General features: G+C 38.2%; 2 protein-coding genes across 2 annotated transcripts in view; one reads left to right on the forward strand and one right to left on the reverse strand.

The window, feature by feature from the left end:
* LOC144655960 (uncharacterized) overlaps window positions 1–12,015 on the reverse strand; it is a 41,148-nt gene that overhangs the window by 24,542 nt on the left and 4,591 nt on the right. The window contains exon 2 of the mRNA XM_078516163.1: window positions 48–170. Coding sequence (XP_078372289.1) covers window positions 48–108 — 61 coding nt within the window. The 5' untranslated portion in view covers window positions 109–170. The remainder of the gene's footprint in view (window positions 1–47; window positions 171–12,015) is intronic.
* Window positions 6,891–7,913, forward strand: LOC144644901 (uncharacterized). The gene has a single exon (XM_078504462.1). The coding sequence runs from the start codon at window positions 6,891–6,893 to the stop codon at window positions 7,911–7,913; it is 1,023 nt and encodes a 340-aa protein (XP_078360588.1).

A 12,015-nucleotide genomic window follows, 5' to 3' on the forward strand; every position in this document is an offset into this window, starting at 1 on the left:
AAAGCAATTAACAAGTTAGAGTTAAATGACAAAATATGTGTCCTCACCTTGCATTCCATGTGCACCTTCGATGTCATTCCACATAAGCAATAATAGCAAGAGAAGCATTTTTATGGTCTAGAAGTGCTTTTGCCACACATTTGATTACCCTTTACTGCGGATCGCCATTGCTGCAAAGATAACATGATTTAGATTTAAAATCTCTAGCTTATTACTAATAGTAAACAGTTTAATGAACAGCGCAAGTTTTTGCTTTAGCGAACAAAGAAATAACTCACTAAATCTGTCAAAACGATTCAGTGCATATTGTTATGGGTGCAAACTGATTAACTCTTTTCAAATGGTTTGACTTGTTGAATTATATGTGTGATATTTACACACTTTTTTCAACCAATTACATTGAATAATATTTATTTCTTACGACATCTGTATTTCGTTTGTTTGTTGTCTGAATTACGCGACGACCCTCGAACTGCATTACACCGTACAGCAACAGAACTCTTTAAATTCCTAGTCGAACAACAGCTTGAACCTGGACTTCCACGTGATCAGCACGTGCGCTAAAACAACAACAATCGACCGCGAAGCGATTCATCGTTGTAAAGAGAAAAACCACGTTACTTTGTTCATTGTTTTGTACGTGCAGAAATTTAATTGACTCAAAGAAGGCTATCACAACGTAACATTTCAAACCCCAAAATGTCGCAAAATGTTAAAAATTTACAATCAATAATTTATTTCCATTCCATGTTTTAGGCCGCCGTAGGAAAATTTAGTGACGAAACTTTATTACAATAAAGTGTTTATTTTCAGTTTGGGCATAACACAAGACCTAATGACAAACAGTTTTGCTCCCCTCGAACTTCGAAATCTCTTTTCAGTTTCCTCTTCGATCATCAAGTCTTTCAAAAAAACATTCTAGTGAAACTACAAGTTTATCACTACAATTTATAGCAACAGGTTTTTTCGATCGCTAATAGCTTTGCTATTTCGTGCCGTTGCCTTCATTTTGGCTTTTGCCATCTGTGTCAGACGTTATGTTAACGACTATCTTATCTACATTTCGATCATTTTTTTTTTATAACTTGACAGTTTTAGCCTAATAGGTATTGTGCATGACTACGCCAGTTACCTAAAATTCACCTCGAGCTTCGTTTATGTGATCTTTCTTTTCAGACTTCCGGCACTGTTATGTTGTTTTCACGTGGATGCTTTTGCATTTTTGTTCAATTTTTTTATTTACAAGTTTGTGCTTCCAAAGCAAGGCTCGACGAATAAATAAGCTCCTCTTGTGATAATTAACAATTATTGGATTCGGTTTTCGCATGATAGCGATAATTATCAAGGCCAAAGTTTCTGTTATCTGCCGAAGCCGAAGGCTGAGGCGGATAACAGAAACTGAGGCCTTGATAATTATCGCTATCATGCGAAAAACGAATCCAATAATTGTTTTATTATGCACATTCCTGAGCTGCACTTGTAAAGACAAGAGCGCGCACAAAATCTGCACAAAATCTGCAAAATCTGAATGCATAAAACTATTGTCTGTAGATATGACGTCACTTCTACATATGTAAAATCTAATGTCTGTAGGTATGACGTAAGAGAAACAGCAAGCAAGAATTAGCTGCGTGCTTATAGCCAATCAAAATCAAGCTGGTGACACCAATGTATAATAACATACATTAATGGCATTATTAAATGCTTATTTAGCATGTTATTACAGACGCTTTCCAATAAGAAAAAAAGCGGGCAACGCAAAGGCGGCGGTCACGAACACAACGCTATTATTACTAATGAATCCTGCTGTGATCCTAAAAAAGAAGTCTGATACATTTTTATATTTCAGATGAAATTAATTGAACTTGCTTTGTAATATCACTTTAAAACACATATAATACACATCCGAAATACACAGTCAAATTTTCGACCGAGGCTGAACGTTCTTAAATTTTTCAAAGATTTAAGCCTAAAATGTTTTTAAATGTTTCTATTTCTAAAAAAAAACAAAAATAAAAAAGGAGTAGTGCAGTAAAATTATTTCTATAACCGATATGTACATGTTCACGTCACCAATGAGTGATGACAATGTTGGTAACAGGTCCGGATTTGAATAATTATTCATTTAGTACATACATTTGCCACACAACAAATAAAAAAAAACGTTCTCAAGTAAATTTCAGCCGTGAGCACGTTCTTAGGATATTCCTAAATTTTGTCCTTTTTGCAGCCTCGGCTTTGGTTCTTATGAACCAAAGAGTATATAGAAAGAGAGACGCGGTTGGCTTGGTCGAAATGAATGTTTAAACTTCGCTTGTCTTGATGTAAACGGGCATTTTTCGCCTGCCTTGCAACATCTTGTGTTTTTTTTTTTAACTGTTAGACTGAAGTCGAAAGAAACGTTCCTTTCTTTCAAGAAAAATAAAATGCTTCGATACTGATACTCAAAGAAGGGAAAAGAAGAAGAAGAAACTAAAAAGAAAACGCAGGGTAAATTATGTTGCAGGTGGCAATTTCGCGTTAGTAAAGGAAATCCTTTTGTCCCATCACGTTTTATCAACGTTTTATTACATTAAATTATTTACTTACCAGTTTAAGATACAATTGTTACTTAAACACGGTCGAACGAGCGTTCATCATGGTGTCATCCAAAAGAATTTCGATGGATTCACGATCTTTACTCGACCAGCACGTAATTAGGATTCACAACAATATGCCGACGTTAAGTTCTATTAAGTATTTTTTGACATAATTGAATACATTTCCATGTCACATTAACTACATGTACCATATTGTCGATCAAGTTTTTCAAACACACGCCTGGTGTGATGTTTGGTTACACAGAACAATCTTTTTAGAATGTTATGAAATATCCCAAAGCATATTTTGCGTTTTCTCAAAATTGTGCAACCCCTTTTTATGCCACCCATTATTCGGCTGGTCGCCAGCTGTGGTGCAAGGCATGGCCCGTTAACATAATTCAGGTCACATCGTTCACAATACAAGTCGTAGTCATTTAAATAGCTTCCAGCACATACGTAGTTTGATAATATTAATAAGGACCTCAATAAGGCGTTTTATTAACCCTTGCTTACGCTTGTTAAAGTTGCATGACTATATCAATAGAGAAGCAGTTCTTTCGTGCAAAAGAGTCACGACACTATCTCTGCTTCAGTTTTCAATATACAGGGGATTGTCCATTTCAGCCCTGTTATCATTACTACACTTTATAATTTATTATAAATTAAATATTAATTATAAGAACGCGTAAAATTATACGAACGCGTAAAAATTGGCTAAGACAAAGGATGTTCTTATTTTGGCCAATGCATTTTCTTAAATTTTGGGGCAAATCTCAGCCTCAACGTTCTTATAAAAACAGTTGCCATGGAAAGTAAAAAGAATAGTGGTAACGTGCATGTGCGAATAGGGTCAACTAAACAACTACGAAGAAAACATGGAGATTATGCAAAATACGTTTACAAAATAATACAGTGGAACCACGCTTTACGGGCACCCCAGTATAACAGACAGTTGCATTTGTCCAGACAAAAAAGCTTATATATTATCTCAAAAAAAAAATAACCACTTATTACGGAAACCCGTTAATACGGGCAACGGACAACTTTCTCTGTCCTGATTGATAAACTCTTATACATCGTCAACCCCGCTTTACGGACATTATTTATCTGTGCACTGTCTATTTTCAATGTTACGATTTTTTGCCAATTGGAGACATTATACCCTGGTCAAATAATAGCAGATTATTTTCGGCGAGTTAAAGGAATTTTATTACAAAAGAGCAGCAAAACAGTGTGACATGTTTGATCATTTCTTTCTCCCTGTGTTTGACCCTTATACTGCAGTCCTTTACGAAGCTTTCTGCCTGCTGTGCCTTTTTAAAGGGATCACTTTGTTGGTCATTTGCTGCAGCGATTGCATGCTTTTTGTTTTTTGTTTTTCCTCTTCGACGTCCTATATGCTTCCCACTATCAACATCAGCGTAAGCTTTGCCTAGTTTTTACTTGTCAGAGTTACAGTGCGGCTACTGTAACCGGGGTCACCCAGACAAAGTTAACCAATCACAAAGCAGAACTGAAACAAAAGATTTCTACATTTTCAGCTTCAGCCAATGAAATGTCGAGTACAGAACAAAGAAATTGCAACTTCTTCGTCGCCACGAAAACAGATCGATACAAACTTTGGCCGTATGGCGGCGATGAATTTTCCATTAATTTCAATTGCATCCGTTTTGAACTTGAGTGGTTGTGACAGCAACATTTGGAAGGTAAATATTAGCGATGTTTATGTAAGAGAAATTCGAAACTGTGTAAAAACGGGGAAAGAAACGACCGTATCGTCTGTGTCAATGGTGCGTGGCGGAGTTCGCTCGTGACAAATTATTTCAAGTTTTCTCTACGGCATGAACTGGAGTTTTGGAAGCTGTACCATTTGGAAAATAAATACACGTGATGCCAGCGAAGGCAGACATTTTTTATTTTATTTTTTTTTTATTTACATAATTGACGCCTTACTTACAATAATAAGTACACTTACAATAACAGCTAGCACAATATTTACAATACTTAAACAATAATAAAGACAACACTAATACACAATAGCCGGATTTTTTTTTTACAATACTTGTAATAATACGACGGAAGAAGAAGAAGAAAAAAAAGTACACTAGAAGCGCAAAAGAAAGGTATACAACTACACACACACAATATATAGCTAGCAGCTGGCTTTGGGTAACAACAAAAGAAATTATGTGTTTTCACTGCTACAAAGGGTGGTCCACTTGTTCCTATGTTTATTATTATTACCATTTCTGATAGCAATCTCTCTTTCTGATTGAATTTTACTTTTAAGCAAACAAAGAAAGACCTCAAACATTGGATTTTCAGACTTGATTTTTGAAAGGTAAATGTGATATTTGCCTATTAAAACGAAGTGGTTTAGCGCATAAAAACTAGAAGATCCTGGTTTATAGCCATAAAGAATTTCAATAGGTTTTGGATTTATGTTTTCAAAGCGTTTTACGTTCCACCATTCGATTGCCATTATCCAAAATTGTTTCACGATAGGACACTCGCAAAACATGTGTTCTAGTGTTTCATTTACATAATTACACAACTCACATACTGGTGAGGCTTTTATCTTCATTTTATATAGTCTTTGGTTTGTAGGGAGAATGTTATGGATTAATTTGTACTGAAAGCTTCTTAGTTTATTTTCTATTGTGATTTTGAAAGGTAGTTCATAGATGGCTTTCAAGTCCGTAGCATTTTGATTCTGTAGGCGGTGTTCTACAGTGGGTGGGCGAAAGGACTTTCCGACGAGCAGAGAGCGAGCTTTTTTGGCAGAAACATTATCTGCTGTTAAGACGTTTTGCGTTCTTTGATTACCTGAAGGAGTATCGAGGATTGCGGTTTTCCAGGCTTTTGGGATTGCGGCGATCACGCCTGCGTAGTCCAAAAAAGTTGTACGGACACCGAACTTGGCCTTAAAATGTTCGAAAGATAGAAAGTTTCCCTGCTCGGTTAGAAGGTCATGAACCTTTACGATTCCATTTTTATGCCACGATTTGAAATAAAATGATTTACCGCAAATCCTTATGAAACGATTGTTCCATAAGATCTCTTCTTTAAAATCTGTGGAATTAACTGGGTCATTTGAGTGAATTTCTTGCCAATTTGACAGAATCTCTTTATAAAAAATTGGAATGTTTTTTAACTCTAGGTAATTTAGATTGAAATTGCACTGAAACAGGAAAGCACCTCCATATTTTAACAAAAACGAATTAAGAAAGGCGCACCAGTTGTTTTCAGGCTCATCGCAAACGTTTTACCCAAGCAATTTTTAGGGACTTGTTGACGTCGTTGAAATTGACCATATTGAGCCCGCCTTTGTTCACCGGGCCGATTAACGTACTTCTTTTAATTTTATCAGGCTTAAAATTCCAAATAAAAGCAAAAATTGTTTCTTTTACTCTTTTGATGAAATCTGATTGGACGTGTAACACTGAAGAACTGTAAACAAGCTTAGAAAGGGTTAACGTTTTAATAATGGTTACTTTCCCTAAAATCGTTAAATGCCTACCAGACCAGAGATTTAAAACTTTTTGAAGCTTAGAGAGCTTTGTTTCAAAGTTCATGTGTTGGCGAACTAGAGTATCGTAAGCAAAGACGACTCCAAGAGTTGTAACGTATTGTTCTGGCCATGATATTCCGAACGGACTGGCAGACATTCTGCGCTGTATAACGCACCAGTGAAAGTGGCGATGCCAACATTTTTTGTCGTGCGCGTTTGAGTAAATAAAAATAAAATTTCAATTTGTTCACTCGTGAAGCTTATGGACCCTTATGTAGTTTATGTTGAATATAGCTACGGTTAACGTTTAGATTTAAAATTCGAGTAGTTTCACATGCTGTATAAATGGATGTCATTTGTCGTGCAAGTTTGCGAGAATCGATGTCAATCGAAAGCAGTGAACGCAACGGCTTTTTGTTTGGCAAATTGCGTGGCGAATTTGCTCACCGCTCGATTCCCTTCCCGCCGGCTGTAAAATGTAACAATGTTGAGCACTACAGGACACAACGCGAATTCTAAACAGGAAAATCGGTTTTGTTTTCAACACTGACTAGGATACAAGTGAAATTGCTCTATAAACTTTTTCTTTGCGAAATAAATTCCTCCACAAGCTTGACGAGATGTTGGTCTTTGAAGATCAAAATGATGAAGTTTAAAAGGGCGGTGAAGTTTAAAAGGCCTTGAAAATTCAAATACGCCACGTATTGTTCTATACGTACGTCAAACTGCCGTAAATAAACGGCAGTTTGAAATTGCTCGTTCACTTGCACGTTAGTAAAATGTTGCCGGTAATAAAGATGGCGGTTAATCGAAGAGGTGGATTGTACGTGAACAGCAGCAAATTGCCTCCGATGTATCGTGAAAGAGTTCTGGAATTACATCATGAAAATTTTTCTCAGCGGCAAATAGCGCAGTTAACAAGGACAAGCCTGCACTTCGTCCAAAATGTTCTCCGAGACTACAATGTAACAAACTCGCCTTTACAGCCTACAAAGTCCGCGTATCCGAGACCGACAATGACTCCTGATGTTGTAGACTATGTCGAAGTTGAAAAACTAATGAAACCAAGCATTTACTCTGGTGAATTACAAGAGCGAATGGTTTTGGATGGTGTGGTTCACCCCTTAGATGTCCCACGTAAGGCTGCCATTACCGAATGTATCAGGTCAGATTTGCTTATGACTCACAAAAAACTTAGTGTAACACCACTGGAGTCAACAACAGCAAATAATGTTGCCCTGAAAGATGCGTTCTTAGATCAAGACAGCGATCTTAATCCTGCCACACTTTATTTTTTTGATGAAAGTAGCGTTTTAAAAACAACAGCAAACCGTAACTTTGGAAGCAGTTACGTTGGACAACCGGCATTCGAGTTTCAAAGGTATGCCTCGAACGCAACATACACAATAAATTTACTTCACTCTATGAAAGGTGTCGATTACTTGAACATCCTAGATGGTCCGTCAAACGGTCACGCAATGCTTCTGTTTTTTGAAGAGGCAGTTGAACTGCAAAATTATGACGTTTTGGAACAGGGAGACACTGTGATCATGGATAATTGTGGTTTTCACCAAGGGCATTTTGTGGAGCCACTGTTGACAGACATGCTGGCCGAGTATGGCTTACGTCTTCTTTTCCAGCCTGCTTACTCTCCACACCTGAACCCTTGCGAGTTGTATTTCCATCAAATTAAATGCTTCCTTAAACGAAACCAGCTCCTTTCTCAGAACCATACTGAAATTGCAATTTATGACGCACGTCGTGAAATAACAGTGGAAAACTCTTGTGCATATTTTAGGCACTGTGGGTATTTGCAGTGACTAGTGTATTTTGCTACCTTTCAGTTGTTTACGATCTTGGTATACCGATAGTCCCTTTAGTTTTTTAGGTTCCAAACAGCCGATAAAAGTGTTCACCCGCGTCACGTCTAAATGATGTGACTGAGAAGTCAGAGAATGTAGCAACAAGAAAAACGTACAGTAAAGTTTTACCCTATAGCTAGGTGCAAGAGGTTTTTTTTGTGGCGAAGGCTTAGATAAGTATCAACTTGTAGAGTAAATCTAGAGTTAACAAACGAAATGTGCAATACTGTACCGGCCCTCTTTATTCGTGTTTGACTATACTAAATACAACTATAATCGAAATTCTTCAGCGTAGCATTACATGTAATAAAAAAGTGCTCATCTGACTGCACCGTCTTTATTTGACAACGTATACTTGTGATGGGGAGTTCGAAGCAGTGTTTGTCATGTTTGTTGATGTGTCAATCATCTTGAGAAATCAATTTCTCCAGGTATAAAATGTAAAGATTGCTGTAACCGATTTTGTACAGTTGAAAGATTTTTTTCTTTCAAAGAAAATGATATATCTGCATGGTATGATGATTCCACCTCCTTTATGCCACATAAATGGCCATGGCCTTCGACTTGGTTCGGGATTCCCGGTAATCTCACTAAAAAGAAACAAGTAGAATTTTTCTTTAATAAAAAAGTTCTACAAACGAAACGCGTTATTATGCCATATGCAAACATACAGAGTCTGATCATTTCTTACATCCCCTTTAGTGTTACATGCATAACGGCTTTCTATCGACATACATCTTTCGATGTGCTAAAGAAACAAGACGGATCGAAATCCGCCAATCACAGCCCACTAGCATGACCTTCTGAACTTGTGGGCTCATTTGCATGAAACCAACAACGGCAGTTGGGAATGGGACTTTTCTAGGAAAAATCGAAGCTTTACTGCTAGCAAAGAAATATTAAATAGCACTGAGGTGCTCTTTTTCAGTTATTCCTTATGAAAGGATTCACTGAATATTCCAACGTCTAAACGGAAAAAAACAAACCTTGATAAAAGCAAATTTATATGTAATATAAATGCCAATTTACATGTAATATAAATTAAAGTTAATGTGACAACCATGAAAGGAGTTCAGAGAAGTCATAAGATCACTCTATTCAAATATGCAGATCTGTCACGTAATATGCTGCAAGACTATCACTCTTGCGTTACATTCAAAGGTCAAATTCACTTCTAGAGTGTGATGCGCTATTCGGGCTGGCCAATCACATTGCCCCCTTTCCTATTATGTCAATCAAGGCCATGCGGTTTTATCTAGACTTGAGTAGTTTTACTTCAAATTCTCTGAGCTCCCTAGAAGAGTTTTCACAATAATCCCACCCACCCAACCCTCTTTGGTTCTCTTTTAGCTTAGTATTTGTAAAAATGTAGGCAATGTTCTAGTTCTACGCACATATCTGGCTATGTTGAGGGTGTTTATTTTACTATTATTATTATTTACAAACGTAAGCCATAGCTGATGGACTAAAGAAGCAAGCCCGTATTTGTAGACATTGTTATAATTATTATTTCCTTTTTATCCTAACTTACGTTTAGAGCTGATGGACTTAAGCAGCATGCCTGCTTATAGAATTGTTTTTTTTTTATATTGTTACCATTTTGTATGCTAGCTCAGGCTTAGAGCTGTTAGACTTGAGCAATGTGTCTGCTTTTGAGATATTGATATACATGTAACCGTTAGCTTAAGTGTCGAGCTGGCATACACTAACTCAACCATTCTGTTATTCGATTACTGTCTCTTCTGAACTTCTTCAATAGCCTTAGACCATCTTAATTAAGCATTGTCTTTCCTTATTGTTAATAAACCACGGGAGGGGATGAAGTGCTCTGTACCATTCGCCCTTTTGCCCCATAGCCTCACAGGGTCAGCTTTCCCTTATAGTGGGGACCCCCCAGTGTTGCTGTTGTTGGTTGTTGTGATTGTTCCCAAGGGTCCTAGAGATTAGGACCCCAGGTTCTTGGGAACCAGGGCATGTGGTTGTGTTTGTTCCCAAGGGTCCTAGAGATTAGGACCCCAGGTTCTTGGGAACGTTCCCAAGGGTCCTAGAGATTAGGACCCCAGGTTCTTGGGAACCAGGGCATGTGGTTGTGTTTGTTCCCAAGGGTCCTAGAGATTAGGACCCCAGGTTCTTGGGAACTAGGGCTTCCAGTCCTGAAAGGAAGGAGAGGATTCCAGTCTCTCGTTGCCAACCAACTAACCTGTGATACATGTACCCTGCATGATTCCTATTGATGATTCTGATTGGAAACTCGAGCACTTCATCCCTTACCCCTTTTCTCCCACTGAACTTGTTGTCTTGTTTTGACTTCATGGGTTGGGAACATTAAACTATATCAAACTTTGTCTTTGTCACACTACTCCAGTAACTATCACAAAACATCACGAAAGTAACGATCAGTGAAAACCATTTCCTACCAAAGAACAGTGACATTTTCTTTCAGTTCTGCAAAAAGGCTGTAAATGCAATCGGCAAAGCCAGCAGGAAGATGTCCGACGGCGCTATGGGCATTCACCACTGATATTGCGTGAGGATCGTGTACGTTGTTTGCCTCTGGAAAACAATCATAAATATGTCCAACATTGACATCCGACAAATAAGCGTGGTGACCCTTCACAACAGCGTTTTCCACCGATATTCTGCTGGCAATTTCTCGTTACTGGCGTCTTATCGCGTTCTGTAACTCCTGTATCTGATCGCGCGAGACAACGTAAGCTGTAGGGATCTGTATAAGGCACTATGCACAAAGGAGACATTTGATTGGCTTAAGAGTCTCAGAGTTATTGTTTTGATAGGTTCATAGGTTAAACTCCCGCTCTTTTCCCGCTTATAAGAAACTTTCACATAGAGTACTTGGTCTTTTGAACTGATACGCCATGGAAGAGAGCGAAGTTTCGCGCTGGCTCGGTTCGATTTCTTGTGGTTTAGACCTGAAGCAGTTTTCCAAAGACTTTGAAGAACGAGGGTTTACAACTAAAGAGTCACTAAAGTATGTTGAAGCGTCTGATTTAGATGTCTTTTTTCCATCTCCGCGAAAGCTAACATACGCGAAGAAAAAAATCTTAGTAAAAGAGATTAAACAAGTTGGGGTTGTTGGGTCAATGAAGGACACGACTATGCCACAGGCGCCAACAACAGCTACAAACACAGGCAACACACCACCAGTTTACATCCGGCCAACAACTCAAGGAAGTGAACCTAGCAAACCAGCCGGCTTCCTCGAAAACAAACAAGAAGGCATGACAAGTGACATCCAGTTTCTACAAACAAGAATCACCAGCGCGAAGCACGAGTTCTCGCGGTTACAAGCACAAGCGAATGGATATGATGATATGGCGCCAAAACGAGCCAAGACATGCTCAAATTGCCACTTCCCTGGGCATACGAAAGGGACCTGTAAAAACCCGCCATGTCCTGGAATAAGCAACTGCAGCCTTCAAACTAAACATCCGGAATTCAAATCTGCAATAACAGAGCTTCAAGACCTTATAAAGAGTCTGGAGAAACGGAAGCAGAAGTCCAAGGATGACCTCCTTAGCTTCATAGCCGCTCGTGAAAAGGCTTCAAACAGCTTCTTTGCCATAATGAGGCCAAGGTTAAAGAAAGCTAATGCAATGAAGTATGCTGGAACGGATCGTCTTCTACTTGATAGAGATTTGATGACATTAAAGAAAGCGCTAGGGAGTAAAATCCCATTCGATGAAAGCAATGATTGGCGTTTGCCATTTCTAATTGAAGGTTCCAGAGGAACACGATTAACCCGCTACAACAAAGTGTTTTCCACAACAGCAGCTCAAGCTCAGAAAGTCTCACGTATTAGCCCTGCAGTAGTAACAAAAGACAAATAAACATGTCAAGTACTTTATCGTTGCGTTTATTATTAGACTGTTTGTTTACTTATCAAGGTGACCTTTATCGCCATTTATAGTCTTTATATAGTTTTATCAGTCCAGGAACTTGCATTCGACAAATTATCAATACCATTTTGAAGTTGAAACATGTGCTAACGATATTTGTTGTATTGTGACTTCACGAGGATCTATTTCGATGCAATCAGAGT

This window comes from Oculina patagonica, chromosome 1, assembly GCF_052425735.1.
Source record: "Oculina patagonica isolate OP01 chromosome 1, crgOcupat, whole genome shotgun sequence".
Taxonomy (NCBI): domain Eukaryota; kingdom Metazoa; phylum Cnidaria; class Anthozoa; order Scleractinia; family Oculinidae; genus Oculina; species Oculina patagonica.